We start from the raw sequence: 23,911 nt of genomic DNA on the forward strand, positions 1-23,911 counted from the left end.
TGGATTTAATTTGGTACATATATAGAAACGATATACACGATATTATATACATAATATATAATCTTACTAATATAATAAATGAAATCTGATAAAAATTTGCACAGATAATTTTTAAGCCTTTTTAACGTACATAAAACCAGACCACTCCCCTCTCCCTCGTCATATGTGGGCCATGGGCAGAAATTAGTTAATTATATGCGTGTACCTGTATTTTTAAAAAGCATCTCACAAATTTCGATGTATCTTCTTAAAGTAATATTTGCACATTTTTGTTGAATAAGGTAAACGGAAAAACACTGTTCTAACATCATCATATTTTTAAACTATACGTTATAGCTTTTGACATAGTCCTCTCATTCAACTTTCATAGTTTAAGTCTAGTGATCATAACACTAACGCCATAATTTATTTTAAGTAGCTCAGAATATAAGGGCATTCCTCCCAGCTATGAGTGTTATGCGGTCACAATGGGTGCTAGGCAACTCTTTATTGCCCATGAACGGCGAGTCGTAAACAATTCCAAATAGACGGTCCTTTGACCTGCCAGGAATGGAGTTACAACTTTATCCGATCCACGAGCAACTTTCGTCTTCGAAATATTGACTGTGATGAGAGATAGCTACTAGATTCCTTATTGCGTCTGTTGAAATTAGTTCTTTTTCTGATTAAATGAAAAAATGTCTAGCAAAACATTCGTTTAATAATCCAAAACGCACGCAAAATCCGAAACGAACCTTTCAAATCGTAAATATATAAGCAACACTGAATGCATTTGAAGAATTTTAACGAGCATTATGACGAAGAGCAAGAATCCCGAAATTCGAATTCCATTCAAAACTTAAAATGCAAATAAAAACACGGCATTCCAGATATTTATTTTGAAACTGTTTAAAATCGAACGAATTGAAGATTTCATATCTTTATAACTGAGTGTACTTTAGCCTATTGAAGAGAATTTACCTGAAAAATACGGAGTATTGACGACATGCGAGTGATAACTTATCATTGGCATATGCCATCCCTGTCAAGCTAGTTAACTTTTATTCTATGACGAAAGAGATAGATACAGTTGCACTAAAAGTTATTTGTTTGCGGACTGTTATCTCTTTGGGTCACAGATAAAAAGGGCGAGGTAAATATTGCATCTATTAAATTTGATATTTGTTCACACATTTAACAACGCGCTAACTATATAAATTTGTAGTATAATAAAGGCAGAGCCCGCGACATGCATCGTTTGCTTGAGGATTCAACATTGGAGACAGAAACTTCTGTTTTCAACCGACTTTAAATAAGAAAAAGGGTATTCATTTGCTTTCAATTTTTATTTGTTACCTCAGATCGCTGGCATTTATGAACCGATTTGGAAAATTCTTTATTTTTTTGGAATGGCTCGTTTGGTCCCATTTAAATTTGAAGTAAAAAATTCGATGTCGATTTTAATTTTGTTATTATTTTGTATAATATTTTAGTGTTTGATTGGAGTTAAGAACTTTCAGAATTCCCTTTTAAGAATTTTATTAGGTAATGGCATAACTATAAAAGTATAAACAGATAATTAATTATACAACATAACTAAATATTACTCGATGTATAATTCCTTAAATATGATACTTATTTGACCTTGATGAGTTTTAATTTGAAGATCGAATTAAAGTATACATACTATTTAACGCCCGCGGCTTCCCTTGCGTTGGACGTCACGAGTCAACGTTTGCTTCATACCAAACCTAATTATATTCGGTTCTGTTACAGACAGTTACTTTGCATTTATAGTATCAGTATAGATATTTAATAAAATAACGTTTTAGAGGGTACAACCGTCTGTCAGCTGCCGAGTTGAACGCGCGTTAATATTTATTTTCATAATTGTGAACATGAGTAACTTAAATATGAATAAAAATAACAAATTACTGTGGACGTTAAAATAATATGATGCTAGTTACCGAGTTTTAATAAAAACATTATTACGTAACGGATAAAATATTTGTTTCATAAGCAGATGTTATATTTCACAGCCATGTTAGCAATCCGATATGGTCTAGTGGCTAGGATACCTGGCTCTCACCCAGGAGGCTCGGGTTCGATTCCCGGTATCGGAATTATTTTTATTTTAACGCTCATTTATTTATGAACATTGATTTATCGACTCACCATGTAACATCAAATAAGCCACATTTATTTAAGTGGGAATAATCTTTATTGATTTCTTTATCTGTGTCGCGTCACGATTTAGTATATTTTGGTTATTTATTTTTTTATTTAACATTTTATAAAAAGGCAACAACACTTAGCTGTAAATTTGGAGTGTTTTTCGCATTTTATAACAACTAGGTCATAAAGTATTCTTTGATTTACGTGCAGTTTTTTTTAAATTAAACCTTATGTAATTAACGAACTTATGACATATAATTGGTGGAAATAAATAGGTAGGTACTTAGTTGATTTCGGATCATTTTTAGTATAATTAACATTGAATCAGTGGCAATAATAAACTTAATTTAATAATAAGAAAGTACCCTTTAGGTGGTAGGGCTTTGTGCAAGCCCGTCTTAATAGATACCAAAAACTCATATTATATTTTAACGCCAATAAGCAATACTGTTTTCCGAATTGAAGGGTGAGGAGAGCCAGTGTATCCATCAGGCACAAGGAACATAACATCTAGTTGACATGAATGATGGCGCATTGGTGATTAAAGGAATGCTTTAAATTTTTTACGGGGCCAATTTCTACGGCATTAGTGAACACTTACCATTATAGCCCATATAGGCACTACGAAAATAATAAAACAAAATATATATATTTACTACTATATAATTAAACATTTTCAATTGTAATTTTCACATAGGAAAATTTGCAATAAATTATACAAGGACGTATTTTCATATGATGACATTTATTTTCTTATCTGTTCACTTTATTCGGTAGCAATGAATAGTTTGTTTATAATTTTACAATATGTCTTACTTCGCGCTACATTGCTATATTTGGAGGAATATGAGTACTGATAAGCGATTTGAACACTGATAACGAAACAATGGAACTATGGCGCTAGTTCAGCGCTTGGTAAATATATAACTTACATGTTATTTTAATAATGTAGTCTAAATCATTTCCTATTTGGAAGCTATTATGAATGAGTCAAATTCAGTTAATTTTATATGTGATATATTGGGAACGAAATCTAAAAACACACAACCAAGCTTGAGTACATTACACATATGTAAATAGACGTGTCCACATGCACGTAAACAAATACGCACACACATACACGCTTCACGCACGCACGCACGTATAATTATCATTTGTTTCTCTCAATTCGGAAAAAGTAATATCCACCAGCGATCGATTACCGACAAAACGCTTTTTCAATATTACAATCCTTGATTAACATATAATTGTTCAATGTCTCATATCAGATTTGACGGTCAAAATTTGAATAGTTATGATAGACGTTCGAAATTTGAGTTTACTATACATATTCAAGTATGCCTTTATACTTCTACATAATTATATCAATAGAACATAAGGTCTGGCCCCGATATTTTAATTATAGAATATTAAGCGTTCGGAAGGTTGTTGAGATTTTAAAGTCTATTATTAAGAGTTGTTAAAAACGTATATGCTATTAGACTATAATATTTAGGCAATTAAATGAACAGTTATATGAAGGTCGAAACGTGCTTCTGTACAACAGAAAATCTTCAAGAACACAACCATTCAAATGAGACGAATAATAAATTGGTATCACGAACGGATTGTACAATGATCAGATGCTGCAAGCAAATCTGATCTTATACCAATAATTGTAAGAGTTCATTTTGTTTAAATATTGTTGCCGATTGTGCGAGAAATACTGTAAGGAACTGACTTCCGACCGCAGCGCTCCCCACGGAAATATTATCTAGTTAAACATAAACTTCCTAAATGGATATCATATGTTATTTGCATTGAGTTAACAATTTAGCACTTTAAGACTTTAACCTTTATATATAATAAATTTAGTTTCTTTTACGGAGTAAAAATTAAGTATGTTTTAAACAACAACGCAAAGAAAAACTAGACTAGCATAATAACTAGAGGGTTTGTATGTTCAAAACACACCGATCGCATAAACAGTCCGATGAGCAGTGCGATTTTGTGAAATGTTTTTTGCGTTGGATAAACAGTATCTTGAGAAAGGTATAATCTTCCTATATCATCACGCTACGACCTTAATCAGCGACGCGACCCTAATCGTCATTGTACATAATGAGATTCATTTTGTTATGTATTTCTCGGGTAGCTGAAACAGTTGGTAGTATGTAGATATCATCCAGATTTCACACATACACAATACTAGTATGGTATAATACTCAAGAAAGTATAATTTTACTCACCCGCTTCGAGGAAATATTCATTATTAAAAACAAACTAAAATATGCGTATGCAAAACACGAAGTATATTCACTCAAGATGGTAAAGAATGTTATTGTTCCATCATTAACGGAAAAGGTTTTCACTTTCACCGCATATATTAAAATAAACCTTTCTTGGATATATGACCACCGTAGACGCGTAATTGACCATCCACTTAAAGCATAGCGCTATACTAAGCTGAAGTTTGATCCATTCATTTACTTTGATCTTACTTTGTACTTTCCTTTTTTAATGTCAATATAAATAAACGGCATATATGCGCGATAAACGCTTTGTCATCGCTTCCATGGACAGTAGATGGACGGTTACCTTAACTCGTATGGCGTAAAGGTCACACGGCTCTGGTCAGTGGGTACGAACTTCCATTTCTCCCCATTTACGGCTAGCTGTCGCCACACCTTTTTATCACAAATGCCATATTTTAAACGCCATTTGTTTGAGAAACAATACTGCACCCTTGGATAAATTTAAACATATTAACGTAGTACTTTCATTTCCAGGTCTTGCTATATATTTAAGATTTGCAAGATCGAGGGAGAAACTCTTAAGACGGCCAATCTAGACGTCAATAGCACTTAATTGATCAGCTTGTATCGTTGTGAAATTAGCCATGTATCGTGTTGGCATCATTGAAAGGCAGGATAAGTGAAATAACTTTCAATTGGGCCCAGTTGAATGCATTTCCTTTGGCCCCATTGCAAACCAATGACTGTGAAACAGGGTCCCCACTTTTGCAAAATTAACAACCTTTAAAAATATTGTTGTAATATTTTAATAGTTTTATATCATGTCAAGTTTTTTTTTTATTGCAATCTATTCCATTCATAATATATTTTGTTAAAGAGGAAGACCTCTTTCAAGAGACTTTTTGACAACCCTATTCAGTATGTCCATACGGTAACTGATATTATAAAAGCGAATGCGTTCAACTCTATCTGAATCAAAACACCGAATGAATCTTATTTATATCAAGCAACGTTAATGACGCATTATTATAAAATTAATTCGGCAGCTAGGTTTCTGTGCAGGCCTGACTCAACAAAATTAACCAGTTACCGCCCACACAATAGATATTCCGGCGCCACACAACAATGCTCATTGTTGTTGTTTTCCCTTAAAAGCTTAGGCCATAGAATCAGAAACGAGTTTAAGTCCTTCGGCAGTATGTCTCAATGGTCCTGTCATCATATTGTGCCATACGGACCGAGTGATCAATCACCGTCAGGACACCATAACTTCATCCTTGGTCGTAAAGTTGCTCAGGGTCTTTCATACTTCAACAATAAAATCTCTTATTTGCGACACAAAATGATCTATTCATATCAAGATCTTTGTTAGCTTTGTATTAGGAATGCTTTATGGCTGAAGATATTTATCCAAAGCCAGAAAAATATTGTATTATGATTCGAATAATACAGAAGTCAAAGGACACCTTACGCGGACATCGAACCCGTTCGATGAAATAAGCTATTCCAGGAGCGGCGAGCAACAATTTACGTTCCTTCGCAATAGCTGCTTGTGAGGCAATCTTAGCCATAATAAAACTAGTAGCAACTACCAGCACAAAACAAACGAACTGAGAATAAAACCCTTTGCTGTGTCACATAAAATCAACATCAAAACAAAATGAATGTTTTATTCTATTAAATTATTATAAACAAATAATAAGATCGAAGATTTCATTATATTTAAAATTATACTTGTAAATTATTTCATAACGTTTTGAGTCACGTATTCGATCAGTCCGACAAATATTCGACGATACTAAAGAAGCAATATCAATATGAATAATTTTTGAAATGTTCATTGACTAAAAAAATATAAATCGATAAAAAGTAATGAGGCGCCTTTAAACGGGCCACGGACGCGGTAGATCGCTACTGAATACAGAATAGCCCGAAAAACTGGTATCAATAAAGTGAAAAGTAGCCGCTATGGTGAACACATTGCTTGATATCTTGTACGCCTATTTAAGGCTGTTTTTGACGCAACGGTTTTAAAAGAATCCGAGTAATAAAATCTACTATTGCGAATTACGAAAAAGTAACGGATATTACAAAGTAGTGGGAATTATTACAAGCCGAGATTTCCATGAAACGACGAAATTGAGCAAGACTTAAGTAAATTATTTCTGCTAATTTCAGAGAACATGGCGAGTATTGTTGCATCAACTTTGTTTTGAGGTAACCATACATTATACAGTACGTACTTACATACCGCATACAATGCTTGCTAGACATAAATACTACTACAACAAAAATACAAATCAAATATAAACATAAAAATATAACGATTGACCGATCGCCATGAAAGTTGCCATATATGTACCTTTCACGGCGAAGGTTCATATATAATACTTTATTGTAACTCGCCACTAGATGGTTCTGCATATCAACTTCTGTACCGGTCAAGCGATCGCCATGATTATTGAAATTGATAAATGCACACGGGAGAAAATCTGTGTACAGTTTGGCTAGTAATATATACGTACAATTAAAATATCAACACAAAAAAATTACAATCTTTTTATTATATATATATATATATATATATATACTACATTAAAGTAAAACTCGATACAAACTTCGTGTCCAAAAACCCGGTGCATGTAAAACCACGAATCCTTGAAATCGATCCGACCACATCGTTCGTTTATAACAACCTACATTAAATGATACGTATTATTTTCGTCTTGACATATCGTAGGCAATTCGGTCAAGTAATTCAGTTTTATAATGTAACTCGAAACCTTTCATTTAAAACATTGATCAGAGAAAATAAATCGAAGTCCAACTTTATTTGTCATCTCTCTCTTTCTCTCGTATAGATAAAAATCCGTCTGTTCGTTTCAAAATTAAATATATCGGAGCAAATATCCATTAAATATATTAAAATCCAATAATAATCCACAATATATTAAGTTGATATCTGAGGAAAAATAACAGCTATTTACAATATTAAGCTTTCTCCGTAGCATAAGATAATATTTAAACTCGTTATAACAGTACGTAATAATTATCGCCGGCATAACCGTTTTTACTAGCCTTGGAAATTAATTTCAATCATTAATGCAATATATCATATTTGTGTTTATATAAACCCGAGATGGCCCAGTGATTAGAACACGTGACTCTTAACCGAAGATGCGATTTCAATCCCGGGCAAGTACTTTGATTTGTCGAGTTTAATCAATTTAATTGTCAAAATTTCTATTTTTAATTGATCTCATGCTTCGAAATATAGAGGTTACCAGCCTCTTAGCAATGTGATGGAATAAGGTCCAAATCTTCTCCTCAGAGTTTTAGCCCACCAGTGGGACATTTAGACTTTTATTCTTCACATTTCTCCATTTTTCTTTTATTATAAAATAATATATGTATTATACTAGCTACTCGTTCCGACTTCACACAGGTATTATAATTATACAACATTTAGATTGAAGAACAAACATAAAAATAATTCTTTTTTTTCCGGATAAGAAGGTTTATATTGTCGACTTTTCTCTGGTATACAGATAAACCTTCCCCTTGAATCAAACAAACGATTCTATTTAAAGATGAAAACCACATTAAAATCCGTTGCATAATTTAAAAGTTCTAAGCGTAGAGACGGCGGAAAGCGACCTTACTTTATGCTATGTTAAGATATTTCCATAAAGTAACAATAACAATACTACACCAATTTAACCGATACCATAAAATTGTGAATAAATTTAAATCAAAATATCATCATTTAGTACTAATAGTTCCCATTTTATCTAACAATTAAGGCTTTAAATTTCACTTGGAATGGATTCGACAATATTTTAAGGGACTGGGTCGAACTTACGTCACTTTCACATTGCAGGCCGTTAACCGTTGAGCTATCGAGGCCCCATTCAAATCTCTCTCGCTTTTCTTTTCTCAACAAACATCTCGGTAATTTCCATTCCAATATATGGAAAGCTTGCATGTTGCGGTCAGTATCAAGTTATCTATCCACATAATCTGTTTTGATTTCGAAGCGATAGCTGCCGCGTGGGCGTTTCCCAATGCATAGTGAATTTGAAACCGAAAGTAAAACCTTTTTGTCGGATTTTATTTATTTTGTTTGCCTTAGAAATATCATTAAACCAAGACCATTTTAATTGTTTTACATATTACCAAAATCAAAGTATTTTGTATTCAAATACTTATTTAAATCGTCATGTTACAGTTGAATAAAATATAAAGCTACACACCGGTTCTCAAGAGAAACTCAATGGTTACTCTTTTCCACCATTTCAAATACAGAGTATGTCAATAAAGGACATTTAAATTGACAAAAATACATTTACTTACAAATTGTATGAATTTTTGTAAATATTCTAAAATACCAAAAGGAATTCAAAATATTTATAAAATTTGTGTATTGTACTAGGTTTCTATGAGATTAGATCCAGACAGCAGACAAAAACTTAATGGTGTACACATACCTACGATCTTAAATTCTACGTCGATACATACATAAACGTCCAACAATCGAGTCATCGACCCCGAAATATTTAAAATACCCTCCCGTTTGAATAAAAAATCTAAATTGTATTGATGGAGCTATTCACGCCGACCAGAATACACTCACGATCGTCGTAGTGATATCATCGGACGCCCTTGTGATATCAGTAATATAAATTGAAGAACGCATTAAGTGATAGCATTCATATCACTCTCGATAGGCGACTGTTTAATAATAATGGAAAAATATTTCTTTACCGGCACAGGATACACGGGTCTACATATTTGGACTGTATCCAGAGATCATTGCAGAAGAACTGGGGGTCAATTCTATTAATTTATAAAGGTTACGATATGTTACCGATGTCGACCGAACCGCAACTGGATCGTTGTGTTAGTAGAATATAAAAACGGTTAAAAGTCGACGGTTTTCGATTGCGTTTCAATAGCGATAGTGACAATTTGGTAGTACAATTTGGAAATTAAGAACCTATTTGTTGTTTTTAATAAGACACTAATAACTTTAAATATTTATTAATTAAAACGAACGAACAAACGAAACTGGGTTTCAAGGACATATTTACGAACTATGTGTGTATTTAAAAAGTTGAAATCTAATTTTATAATAACATAATGAGTACAAGTTAAGGTGAGTATCGAGCAATAAAATCTAAAGAACTCGATGTTATTATTACTTTTGGAAGTATGTAGTTATAATAAATGTTCTTGAGCAACATATGATGAGGCGAGTGGCCGAAGCTGATCGGAATCGAGTGACCTACATATTTGACACATTAATTGGTATACTTTTACAGAGAGCAACCAAATAGGTCAATCGCGAGGTTAATTAACGTAATTTAAATCAGTTTTATGCACATATAGCACGATATTAAAAACTTCGGAGGATAAAATATGTTTTTATTGGTTGAGAGCTTATAGCTGTTTTATATTACTCAATGATTTTGAGTTACAAGTACGTAAAGATTGAAAATAATAATTATTATATTCCGTTTAAATACATATATACAACAATTATAGTAAAACTCAATAACATTCTGTCGTTCCGAAATACATACCAGCTTATTCTAAGTTCGAAAAACGAATACGGTCGTCAATCTGACACTCTGTGCATGCTTTATCTAACCGCAGTCGAAGGTAATACGAGTCGAATGATAACATTCCACGTCATTGACAATACCTACGACACGAAATGTTGCAAGTAACTAGAAATAATAATAAACAGTTACGACTTTATTATTGATGATTATGAGGATGAATAATTTTTGTTATAAAATATTTAAATTAATGTTTTTTTTTACTTTAGGCGAGTCTTTGGTGTAACTAAATTTCTTAATTACTGGACAGTTTCTTAAAAATTTAGTGCGTATAGAAGTCAATTATTTCTATAAGGTGATAAGTATATTACAATATAAAAAAAACTTTATGCGAGTACTCAAAAACAAAACGTTTTAAAATAATATCCTTGTAAGCAATGACGCGGAGGAATGACTTGATGTATTTTTATGATCATTAGAATATTGAATTGCTTAATTTTTTGCTACAATAGAAGTCACGCTTCTGTATGATATAGTTTAATCTTAATCATCGTCCCGTGTTAAGTGAATTTAATACAAAATAACATTTTAGTACAACTATTACGTTTTTAGTAAAATTTCTTACAGTGTGGTAAGCAAATATTAATACAATTACACATATTAGGTACCTCCACGGTGCAACCGAACATGTATTATCTGAGACCAAAGGTATTACCAACAAGGAATTACGATAACCCAGAGCGGAACTATCGGCCACATACCTAAAACATCCATAGTTTAATAACTTAGGAAAATACTCATTGCAATACATACCTAAATGTTCAGATGAGAAAATATATCATGCATTCGAGACGTATTTATCAAATCAAGGTCATGCACATATAGAATATATCGGCCTACATCTCGTAAAAGATATTACGATAAATGATGATTTAAACTCAATACAACTAAAATTATTTATCTTCCATAAGCATAACCATTTTTGTTTTACTATAGATAAAACTTGCTATTGCCTTACTTATAGTCCAACAATATAAATACTTTGGTCAACATACTTAAGATAAGATTATTGAAAAGTAAACTACCAAACTCGTTTCGTTTTAAAACGAGCCAGCGTTCGATATATCGTGTACCGTTAATCAGTTTTAAGATGGCGATGACGTCAATAAATTGCATTATATGCCCCATTTATCGCGAATCTCGGTTGATTTTTTACCCCTCTTTCTGGACGCTCAATAGCAATAGATACTGATCTTAAGTTGTAACTTCCAGTATGTTTTATATATTGATCGGTTTATATCAATATGGACAAGACGACCTTAATTTCTTTTACCAGTATTCATGAGCACGCACGTATTGTTTAGTCAAGATGGAAAAATGGTTCTAAAGATTCTTTTCAACTGCGCATGAGTAATCCAATTTGGGCGACTCTTTGATCTTTAAGATTCTTGAAAGACAAATGGCTAACTTATAAGATTACATATTCCGAGGTTCTGGGTTCTAACCCAAGATCAGGCAAATAATAATTGTTGGATTTCTCTGAAGTTTGCAAGTGGGCGGTGTTTACACCACATGCCTCGGAAAGCACTTAAAACCATTGGTTCTGCGCCTGAATTCGTACCGATCATGTCATCGGATAATGGGAGTGAATAGTCTGTTTCCGCCTACACTTGTGCACTTAAATATCTCTTTTGTGGTTGGCTTTTAAGTCACCTTTGAAAATGGCTGCACGGCCTGAATCGATCAGAGGATATAAATAAATTATTTATAATTGTAAAGATACCTAATTTTATTTAATGACATAAGCCACAACTTGAAAAGATTGTAGGAACATTTAAATGAAAAATTAAGAAATTTCGTTTGTTTTGTTTTTTATATCGTTAATTATAGTGCTATTTTACTGTTACAGATCGTATACTAATTTAAATAACACTGCGTGTATGTTTTCCGCATTAAGAAATAATTGAAGTAATTGCTCCATAAATTTGAAAACTGTCATCGGTAATTACTGGCAAATATTATAAATTGCCTCGTTGACACGAACTCGGTCTTTGCGGAGGCTTGTGAGCCTAATACTGTGTCATAGTTAACGGGAAAACATTTACTTGGCTAGCCTTTTATAGGAACTTGTCGCGTCACACGACACTCCTTAATAATCATCTTGTTAAGCATCTTACTTACTGCGGTCACACAAACCAGACTTTCGTAGCTCGGTCCAATTTAAATAACCATAGCAAGGAAGCAGTTGAAATAGACCACGTTGATTGATGTAAAATACCGCTCACCAATTACCTCACTAACGCAATCCCCGATAAAAACTTCCTTATTTGTCAATTATTAGCAGGATATATGGAATGTTTTTATTATGACTGTAGTTAATACAAAAACAATAACATTAGGTATTTCGCCTTATTCGGATAAGCTTTTTTTATAATGATTTCATTCTTATTTTAAAATTATGCCAATAAATGTTAAACACAAAAATAATTGCTACTAAGCAAAAACTCAATAAGCTGTGGGCCTTCATGGAATCGGGTGTGAATCACACTGAATCGTTTGACTCGACGATATCGTTTTACTGGATTCGTTTACCGAAACCACCGCAAAAAGGCTTCAACTAGATCCGTAGCGAAAGTGGTTCAATCAGCAAATAGGTATCAAATTCAGGACCATCGGGCTTCTTTCCAGAATTTCGTTGAAACATTATACAAAATCAATACTATTACAATGTGTTCATAATGTTACAGATATACTCAGAAAAATGAGCTTATGAAATCATTGCATTAAGAATTCTGGCATCGTTTAGGTTTAATAAAGGCTTGTTATGTTAAATTTTACTAGAGCATTGCACCGCAGCAGTGCAATGGAGGGTAATTAAAGGTCGGTGACCCTTGCAATTCTCATATATGGAGCTAGAGATTTAAATTTTGCTTACCGCTCCCCACATTTCGTTATTGTAGTTTGTGTTATTTATATTTTGATATCATAAGTCGTATTAAGAGGTTTTTATATTCGATACATGTATAGTCGCTGTACTTTCAAATGACATGAAATATAAACTATAGGAGCGTTTGACAAATGTCATAGACAAAACCAGTTTACAGGTGTATAAAATGTTTGGTGCAAAGCGAGTAAATGGTTCATTTACATATTATTTCACCATGAAGTAACACAAAGGAATGATTAAAAGGCCTTACGAATAAACAATTTTCGATCACAAATGACGACTAGTTTAAATGAAATGACTGGCAAGGAAATATCTGTTACCCGACAATTTTAAAAATCGAAACCATTGTAATTTTATTATCGTTTTGAGTTCAGAAAACGTGTAGAAAAATAAGACTGAGAAACATCCAGTGATGTGTCATTATAATTAATTGTGATTGGAACGTATGATTGTACCTAATGAAATAGCCAAGCACTATTCATTAATTGACAGAAAAATTGAATGAGTGGCTCAAAGGAGCTTGTTAAAGACTTGTATTGAGAGCTACAAATAAAAAAAAGACAAAAATTATAGATACAAGGACGACGGTTCCGTCGTAGTTGTTAAATACCACAATGTTCGAGTTCCATATTATAATACAAATCTATATTTGGATCAGATCCTTAATATGCAAACCTATTAGAGATTAGCTTATTATTATCGTCGAGGTTTGTTTATATTTCGTGTTTTTCCTTCGGCAACCATAAAGATTGAGTTCCCTTTTCTCCATCTAAGACTTTTTTTGATGAAATGATAATCGTGATTTTAAAAGCCTACATTCCATACGCAATCCTTCGAAGAGCCACGCGATGTTGAACGCATCGGCATTCAAGTGTCAGGCCGGGTATTGTCCAAAACGAGTCTGCCCTGTTCCCGGCTCGCTTTTTGTTCAGATGCATGAGACTTCGTGGCGCGTCTTAACGAGCATCAAACCAGTTCCACATTTCTCAGCGTCACGCCAAATCTGGTAGTAAATACTTCAACGAGCAGTTTATTCTCACGAGTTCGTAGGAAATCCGCGCTAGTAAACTCCAAGGTATACCAGTGTTTTGCAAATAGCTTAATGATATTACTGAATAAATTGAGTTCTCGCCGAGCCTCATCATATAATTATATACTTTCTCCTCCTCTTGTAATATGACCATAGTAATTGGTTCCGACAAGAGACTGCTAAGTTGTAAACGACAATTATTCACATTATAATACCAGAGATGGTGAACAAAAAAGAGAACTTTCCTTTCACCTTCATGGAACGTAACCCGCTAATTACAGAGTTCATCGGTCTCGAGTTACAGCAACCTGATTTAGGAGAACCCGCGATACCTACGATTCTATCGCTCGCACGTGTTTATTTTATGCGAATTATTTTTATTAGTCGGTTCTCGATATCACTTTAGTATTGTTATTTAGTACAATTAACATATATGCTAATGTTCGATAATTTGTTACTGTATTGTCCCATACGAATAATGAAACCTTATTGTTAAAATATTTTTCTATTTTTTTTATGCCCCGTTAAATTAAATCAATTGAGCATAGCATATCTATTTTAGACGCCGTTCGTATATTGTTCTTAAGCGAAATAAGCGGTATTTTATCACATTACAGACGACTCAATATTTCAACTTCAAGTCGCTAATAGGTGCTTTTGCTAATGGCTGCCTAATACGACCGATAATAGAGATTTATATGCGGTGAATATCCATAAAACACTTATCCCGGTTCGACTAGTTAAAACGGAAACCCAGGCAGAGGCTTAATTAACCGCATCCTTACATGTCGTGCTTACTGTCCGCTAGAAGCGCTTGTTTAGGCAAACCGACTTTGTTTACTGTCACATGTACTTCATATTTATTTTAATTAATTCGTTGATCTTTACCGTGGGAATGCATGCTGCATGTTGCATGTTTATATATCGATTCGTTAAGTTGCATTCTTTACCCTTGTAAGAGAGTTGTATGTGTATTATCTACCTTTGGAGAATAATTAAGTGATTTCATAATAAAAACTAAAACAATAAATATACAGACATATAGAGAAAAGGAATTCAAAAACACTCAAATTCTTAGTGATCGCGATTAAATAATTTCGTAAACCGAGAAATCAGAGTCGTGATTAATTTATTACATAGTCAATCCAGTTATTTCGCAACATCTGCTTAGCTGCACCTTTATTAAGGTTTATGTTTTCAAAGTCCTAACAAGGCACAGCCAGTTCACCTCGGTAGGCCAGAGCCTAGATAGCGTACCGGCGACCTTTGTCAATCATGCCAGACAAGATAGCGTGATTAATACCCAACGACTTTAATAGATTGCTGAGTCAATATTTATCTAGATCTTAGTAGGAAATTGCCTAGCAACATTTTGTTTGTAGAAATTAATTATACGCTTTCCCGATCTAGATTTTATCGTTGATAATATTTTGAAATTTTACATAGGAGCTGTGGTTTGGTTAACAGTAAATTATTGAAATCGTAATTCATGTTATAACAAAATTGATAATGATCGATTAAAAAGAGTTCAGGCTGAATTCTGTCAATATTCTGCATGCTTACTTAGATTTAGTGTCCGATATACACCAGAGTATACTCTTGTTATGATATTTTGAATATGTTTATATATTTCTCCTGAATCCTTGCTTTTTTTGTTTCCTTTTGGTATTTTACTGTAAGTCAGGATTCGTATTATTGTGAAATTAATTTTATTTATACCTAAGATGTTATTCGCATTGAATCCATATTTAGGGAAAGAATAATAAAAAAATATTGCGTCATTGGCCACAATGTCTGGCATATCAATGAGCAAATAGATACTCACCACTAGGGTTGTATCTATTTGCTCATTGATATGCCAGACATTGTGGCCCAAAGTAGAGTTCTTTTCATACTTACGTATTTCATGTAATATTATACAAATAATATCGACAAAATAATCTAATATATATATATATATATATATAGACTTACTTGGCATACAAGGTTGTTAGTTGCCAGACATTAAAAATTTTAGTACCTACTGTCACGACGTTTAATTTTAACAATGTTAAAAAAGACTTATTTAAAATCCTCTTTCATTTGAAGTTAAATGTTTCATTTGAACGTTCTTACGTCCTTGTTTATAAAACTACATATAATTGTCTACAAACCATACGAATAAATCATAAATACTCATAAACAATGAATGGGTGCATTTCATTCAATTAATTTACTAAATAAAATATAACGCTCTAATTGTCCATAATATTTGATAAAATATATATTCAAAGAGTAGTGACAACCCTATTGTCGCCACCCAACTAGCAATCTAAAGTGGTTTTTATATTCCTTCGATAGCGCCAATGGAAAACGCATGTTTCAATGCCGCAAAATCTGATAGGATTTGTATTAGTACCACTTTCTAGAAAGTGCGCTTAAAGCTGGCTAACTAGCTCTTACATTATTTAATTTATTGTGTAAAAAAAAAATATTACGTAATAAGTTCCAATTAGGCCGAAATTTGAAAAGGTTACATTTTTAATTAGTTCAACTACTACGACCTAATTCATAAAAAAACGTATAGACCTCCATTTTCGTCGAGTATTCGCAGTATCGCAAACAAACTTGCTTAATGAATTTTGATGACGTTTCAAAGAAGTTTGGGTATATTAATCATTACCCGAACATAAGTAGGTATACACATCTAAAAGAAAATCATGGAGTTTTGTCGTTTTCTATTCGAAATAGATAAAGTAAGGAACTTTCAAGCACCATACCCAAACAGTAAAATAAGTATTTGATACGTACTGAATCTAAACATTTACATTTTGTAACTACAGCCGAGCGAAGCCGGTCGCTGGAGAGATATTTAAATAAGTAGGTATATAGTAAATAATTCTAATAATTATAGAACGTACCGAGGTCATTTTTGAATTGAATTGGTTATGTAGAAATTACGAACTACATAACAACTACCTTAATTTGAAATCGATTTGTCAATGTTATATTATTTTTGTACATTAAATTAACTATTATTACATTTAAATAATTCATTTACACATTGTAATTTTATTTTTCACTACATATAATCTACAGCTTATCCGTACTGTAGTATACGTAAGATATTTCAAAACAAGATTTTAAATAGAAAATCCAATCCTACAATCGTCAAATCCTATGTCCTATAAGAATTCTACAACAAATCGACCTTTCAACATTCGACCGTGATTAAGAATAAAACCATAAGCCCAATCACACTAACTTTCGCGTTTATAATATTTCATAGCAGTTATTTAACTGCTTAAAATGCATTTTAATTTGGTGAAGATGTCGTAACGAGATAACATTTTTCCATTCTTTATCCCATATGTGCAATGATTCATACAGCGCACTTTCGAAACCTCATTGTTTTCTGGCGCTTGCGCATGTAGATATTCATGATGCATGAATATGTCTGAGATCTTATGTTTCTGACTAAATAACTCTAAATTGGAATCATTATTTAAATCTCATCTCATTATCCATGACTCAGTTGTTACTCGTCGTCGTCTCTTCTTATATGTGCGTAGATATTTTTTTAATTTGACATATTGAATATCTAGTAAACTTTTTGAGCACGTTACGTTTACGATTTACGTTACATAAAATAATATTATTTTAAATATGTAACCGTTTATTTTTAATTTTTACATAATTTCAAATATCGAATAGTCAAAAAAATATAACACAAATATTACGTAATAAAAGAACAGACCAAACAAGCCTTAATGTTTACGTTCGAAACTTAAATATATAAAGACCACAAACCAGCTCCGTGGCAAATAGACCGAGGAACTGTTACAAGGACCGATATTTACATGCGAATATCGAGTTAGCATTCGAATTACTGCTTACCTCAGGGAATACGCAGGTAAAACGTTGCACTTAGTGTTTATTTATAGAAACGCAATCTTACCATTTGGCAGGATGTTTGACGCAACGCGCAAAATGTTGTTAGCTATTGCTGTTTTGTACGCAAAACAGCTTTACTCTGTACATATTTTATATCTGACTAATATCATAAATACGAAAGTTTGGATAAATGAACGACTGAAAGGTTTTGAATGAAATTGGCACAGAGATAAGTTATAGTCTGGAGTGAAATATGGCTACTTGCCGGAGAAATGCACCTAACAGGCTCCCGCCCTCTCTTACGTGGTATTTAAAGTTATTATGACAAAGGTCCATTGTTTAATTTAATATTGTAGGTATATGCGAAAGAAGTTTATTTCACTTTCACATCCCAACTACTCAACCGATCGTCATGAAATTTTAAAAAGAGATCCAAACACTTACGTTACCTAACACCTAAACTACCCCTCACCCTAAGCCCCAAAGGCACGTTTCATATAAAAATCCAAATATCAAATCTAATACTTACGATCTGTTAGGAATAACTATGTTACCTAAATGTCACGAATAAGGTATGATTAGTCGAATTGCAGATTACTGGAAGGCGAATAATATGTTAATGCTAGTGATACGGACATATGAAAGACTTACGTTGATATAATTAGTATGTACAAGTGATACCGCTACATGACGTAAGCGTTTGCACGTGGGCCGTGAACTCTGTAATTCGTTATTAGGCTTATAACTCGAGTCATCATTGAGATATATTTGAGACAAAATCTAAATCAATATTTTATATTTACGTACAACGTAAAACTTACAAGCTTTTTATTTAAAAAGGGTACCGCAGTTACAGTAACCTATAGGAAAGATTGGTAGCGAGTAAGTGGGTTCTGTAAAAAAGTATTTGGATAAGCAAAGACGCGTCGTCGGGAAGCTCGTTTTAGTTTAGTCCCTTTTTACGTCCCGTGGAGAGGTTGCATTCCCGTCCGCCGCCGAGCGCACCTTCGATCGCGCTTGAAAGCTTACTAAGCGCCAACCGTCAACGGAACTTGTATTACCTCTGAACTTTTTAAGTCGCTAACTGAATTCTTTTTTTTTATATTCTTTTTCCTGTATTAGCCATTGATACGAATTATCTTGCTGCTTACATCATGCATTCTTAAAAACATGCAATACGCCAAGAAATCTGATTCAAAAAGTAAATGAGATTTTGTCGGTCAATAACAGTTTAGATTCAAATTTCGAACATTTCATGAATTAAATAAGTAGAGCATTGATAAACACTATCAGTAGGGCACAGATTAAACAATTAAACATCTTACTAACCTGATGGCTCGGCGCAGTCGCTCAAAATCCAAGCTGCATTTTAACCTCAAAAATCACCTTAAGCACGGTCACGTAAACGAAGGTCACGGTTATGTTATCTTGCATAATAGCACTCAACCCTTATACCAGTTACGGATAAAAACAATACACGACCGACGGTTACTGTTAATGCTGTTATCATAAACACACGAATGCACAGTTCGTTGCACGTTTATTTCTCAACAAGCGACACGAGTGTCCATTCGGGACTACATCAGATAGCATATTTCAGAGTTGTCTATATAAAACAAGCACCAATAAAGACTCGATGTCATGAGTTGTATGTATTTTACGATAAAACATGACACAGCCGTGCACTGCACTTCGTCTGACACGACGAATATGGCGGATGAATTTGAACTACGCTTGCGCTGCTTTGCAAGCTTCACTGACAGGTAAAAACATTAGCGACAGTTACGCCATCTATGTAAATAGTTTCAAAGTTTTTCGAAGTGAATGCTCAACAGACAATTCTGTAGTTCAATTTTAAGGTTTTAGCAAAATCTCCGAGATGTCTCTATAAAATAAATTACAATATATTTTTTATTTATATTTCTATACGTTTAATATCAGGAATGTTATGGATATATTATTTCGGATCATATGGATACGAATGTATGAATAATATTTAACCGGTTTGAAATTCAAAACTATTTCGGATTATCCTATTGTTACTGATAGTTTTGTTTTATCACATTATTAGTAAATCATATATATTATATATAGAACGTTGTCGAACGACACATGTTCGAATTGATTTAGTTGATTAGGTTTATTATAATGTTTATGAGGCCGCACAAACATCTGAAGTCAATAGTATACCCATCTCCTCAAACTTATAGCAAAAGTATCATGTTTGCACTTGTAGTAGCTGAGTCCACTGCTTTATAAAACTTTGCAAAATTTATAAGACTTTATAACACCAAAACTGCACCTCACATTTGACCCCCTCGAGTAATGAATTAAAAAAAGTAGGCAATGTCCTTTCTTGAGGCTTGAGCTTAATCAGTTCTAAATTAAATCCAAACCTGACCTGTAGCTTAGTCGTGAAAGCGTAAAAGGACAGAAAAAGTTACTTTTGGTTCAATAATATTAGTAATGTATCTACTACAAATTAAGCTCTCGGTGGTAAGTATAGATAGACTTTAAATACGGTAGGTGTAAAATCCTTAAAAAAATAAATCATCTTCTAATTAACTTGATTGGTCATAAATACACAAACATCATTATAATTTAACGAAAAGTTAGGTAATAATGTGTTTTATATTCCTTACTAATGAATTGTTTGATTCCCCTACAAACTTCTAAACGATTAATAGTCTATAATTAAAAGAGCAATTAGTATATAAGTAGGTATTTGTTCACGTTTTATTGTTGTTTTTGTGGACAATTCTTGGTAATAAATATAAAGTAAACACGGTCCTGGTGACATTGTCATCATAATCGATTTCGTGTTGAAACGAAACCAACTCCACATGAGTTTGATTTTGAAGCTTATGTTTTTTTAATTGTTAGCCGCACAGTTGAAGGCAAACTTCATTAAGTCCAAAAAAAAAAAAGAATATGTGACATTCCTTTTTTACATTTTGCATCGCTTGTGCATGCTTGCCATGGCAAAGTGTAGAAAACAATGAGAGTACTTAAAAAAAAGAGGGTAATTTTGTTAAATATTATAATGATTATAAATTAATCTTTATATTTCATATAAATATATATGTAATTCGGCACATTCATATACATATTTAAATGAGAACAACTTTATACTTTCATTTTTTTTTTTATTCTTCAATATATTAATATTGAATAATATTTGAAAAATAAAATAACAACAACGTTAGAATATTTAATTTATACGAAACATACTTTTCTACGTAGGTTTTAATATTTATTTTCTTCTAGTGCGATATTTCAGTGCGAGCAACGCGAGGAGGTGGAAGGCGAGGTACAGGATCACAAGGGCTATGACGTCGCTCCAGAACTGACTCAAGTGAAAGTCATACACCGTTAGCACTTCCTCTCCCGTGCTCAGGCAGGGACTATCACTGTCTTCTGCACAAGCTGGAAAAAAATAAAGTACATATTAATAAAATTAGTGAACATACTTGGAAGGATTCACTTTATTTAAAATATATAAAATAATTTCCTAAAGGTTATTTTTTTTGAAAATGATCTACGTAATTATCGCCCAATAAACACTTTCAATGTAAATATTTAACGTGACAATAAAATTAGTTGTTAACATTTTCAAATTTTCTGTGATATATGGCCCTTGCTCGACCGGCGATATCAGCGCGGAGCTTTGCTGACTCTAGGAGTTATACTATCTGAGGCAAAGAATAGGAAGAACTTCGCTTAACTCCTGGTTTATTTCAGCACTACAGAAAACCCCAAAAACTCACTCTAATCCCACCCGGGTTTGAACCCGGTGTCTTCTGTTATACAAGTCAACCATTGCCCATTACATAAAACATAACATAACATAAGCAGCCCGTAAATGTCCCACTGCTGGGATAAAGGCCTCCTCTCCCTTTGAGGAGAAGGTTTGGAGCATATTCCACCACGCTGCTCCAATGCGGGTTGGCGGAATACACATGTGGCTGAATTTCGTTGAAATTAGACACATGCAGGTTTCCTCACGATGTTTTCCTTCACCGCCGAGCACGAGATGAATTATAAACACAAATTAAGCACATGAAATTTCAGTGGTGCCTGCCTGGGTTTGAACCCGAAATCATCGGTTAAGATGCACGCGTTCTAACCACTGGGCCATCTCGGCTCGCATTGCCCATTATTTATCGTTAAATAAAACTGTAGCGTATAAATAATTTTTACCCATTGATTTGCAAATAACAAGCATGTCATTGTATAACAAAAAAAGTAAAAACACGATATGGTGTCGATTTTACATGCATATACGAGTATATATATATATATATATATATATCCAAATAAGTTTCTTGATCTTAACTTGAAAGTAAGTTTTTCTCAATGACTTTTTTTTAATCGATGGTGATTATATATATTCTTGGGACACATTTTTTGTCGGGATTCCCCCAAGCGGCAATGCTACCTGAATTCTAAGAAATATTGACAAATGTAACACAAAAGGTTATTAGCTTTTGAATTCCGAGAGTTCCGAGAAACAATTATTCTTAAATAATAGATAATAACATGGATTTTGTATTTTTTATATATAGATCTTCTATTATTTTACTAAACAACAAAATATGTTCGCAACTTGTATTGAAAAATGGGCCATAAAATCAAAGTAGATAAGAATTTGGTGTTAGCTTTAAAATAAAGTTAGCTAGCATTGAAAAAATCATAAACGGGTTAATAGCTCTTAAGTGATCAACATTTTTAAAATTGTATCAGAAAATTAAGATATACTGATAATATGATAATATTATTTTTAATTAAATAAGTTTAATTAAAAATAAAATTATTGAATAGCATAATTTCTTTGTAAATTATGATTAATAATAAAATAGCTTCTATAAGTCTACTTGGTACTAGTAGTCTCTGTAAAAGTACTGAAGTGTAATCTATTGAGCTGTTCATGTTGCACAGCCTGATAGGTATTAGTTCTCACAAACAAAAGAGAGTATTTACGCGCAATTAAAGTTGGCCGCAATTTGAAGTCCCTTCAAGATGTTCACGCATGAAAAATGATTAACAATATCGATAGCCTTCTATTTACGTAATTGTAACCGTACGCAATCCTATTACCTACTTAAATGCTACGTAATTGTAAGTGGTCGCCTTCCTTCCCGTTTTTGTTCCTAAACTGATATTACTAGACAGACGCTTGACTAATTTGTCAGTTATTACTGACTCACTAACTATCTAAAAATTAACTTACTAATATTCTGAACTCCATCCCACTGTAGTATACTCATTGCTTCGTTAGAGTACATCAGCCAAGACAAATGTCGGATCCAAGATATGTATTTCGGTATTGAGCTGCAATTTCAAAGTTTTAATGAATATTTAAATAAAGCATAAAAATAATAACTCGAATGTTGTGATTAATTTAATTACAAGATGTTTTGTAAGTAAATATGTCATTTCAAATGATTACCTTAGCTTGATGAATAGTCCTGAAGTCACCATTAGTGAGTAGTCGAAGGGCACGAGGTAAGCGATCGCCACCGGCATGGAGCCGAACGCACACGAGAAAAATGATCCTGGAATTAAATATGTGCGTTCAATATTTTAATTTAGATCCCGTTAATGTAGATTAAGCAAGATAATTAAATGTTTTATTCGGATGAAATTATTTTCTAATATTTAGCATTATATAAACACGTTCTTGTATCATTACCCTATAGAAACGGTACGTACTAGTAGGTACTACTCCTATAATACCGGTATCACACAATCGTGCAAGAGTGTTGAGAGGTAGTTCGTGATGATTTAGGATGTTGGATCGTAACCTGAGAACCCCCTTGGAGTTGGGGCCGTGGAATGTCCTCCACAGTGAATCAGGTTGGATAGCACCTATGCGTGGAGAGTCAGTTTTGATCGATTGTGACTTGGGACAGATTGGAGTCATGTTGGAATGTTGGACAGTTGGACGATAGGGTGAAGCTGGCATAATAGGTAGCGCAACACTATAGTCGTATGAGTTAAATGCTTATAAAAAATTAAATAGCTTTGCAATCCATACTGGACATTAGCTAGTAATGATAAAATCATTATTACTCGATCTTGATTGTCAAGTAAAGAATAATTATAGGCATAA

At 33.1% G+C, this 23,911-nt stretch overlaps 2 protein-coding genes and 1 non-coding gene across 4 annotated transcripts in view; 1 reads left to right on the forward strand and 2 right to left on the reverse strand.

The window, feature by feature from the left end:
• Positions 1-19,513, reverse strand: part of LOC125064516 (rho GTPase-activating protein 21) — a 317,454-nt gene extending 297,941 nt beyond the window's left edge. The window contains exon 1 of the mRNA XM_047671607.1: positions 19,129-19,513. The gene's annotated coding sequence lies outside the window, so the exon portion shown is untranslated. The remainder of the gene's footprint in view (positions 1-19,128) is intronic.
• Positions 2,031-2,102, forward strand: Trnae-cuc. Its single transcript has one exon. It is a non-coding gene; the product is annotated as a tRNA-Glu (tRNA).
• A 1,494-nt stretch (positions 19,514-21,007) lies between the features above and the next one.
• The window catches only part of LOC125064518 (protein scarlet), a 33,166-nt gene continuing 30,262 nt past the window's right edge, over positions 21,008-23,911 (reverse strand). The window contains exons 12-14 of one of the 2 annotated variants that reach the window (XM_047671612.1): positions 23,249-23,354; positions 23,030-23,130; positions 21,008-21,225 (exon numbers count right to left, since the gene is read on the reverse strand). In XM_047671612.1, the coding sequence (XP_047527568.1) occupies positions 21,053-21,225; positions 23,030-23,130; positions 23,249-23,354 (380 nt within the window). In that variant the 3' untranslated portion in view covers positions 21,008-21,052. The remainder of the gene's footprint in view (positions 21,226-23,029; positions 23,131-23,248; positions 23,355-23,911) is intronic. The other variant, XM_047671613.1, reaches the window with a different exon arrangement.

Source organism: Vanessa atalanta, chromosome 6 (genome assembly GCF_905147765.1).
Source record: "Vanessa atalanta chromosome 6, ilVanAtal1.2, whole genome shotgun sequence".
Taxonomy (NCBI): domain Eukaryota; kingdom Metazoa; phylum Arthropoda; class Insecta; order Lepidoptera; family Nymphalidae; genus Vanessa; species Vanessa atalanta.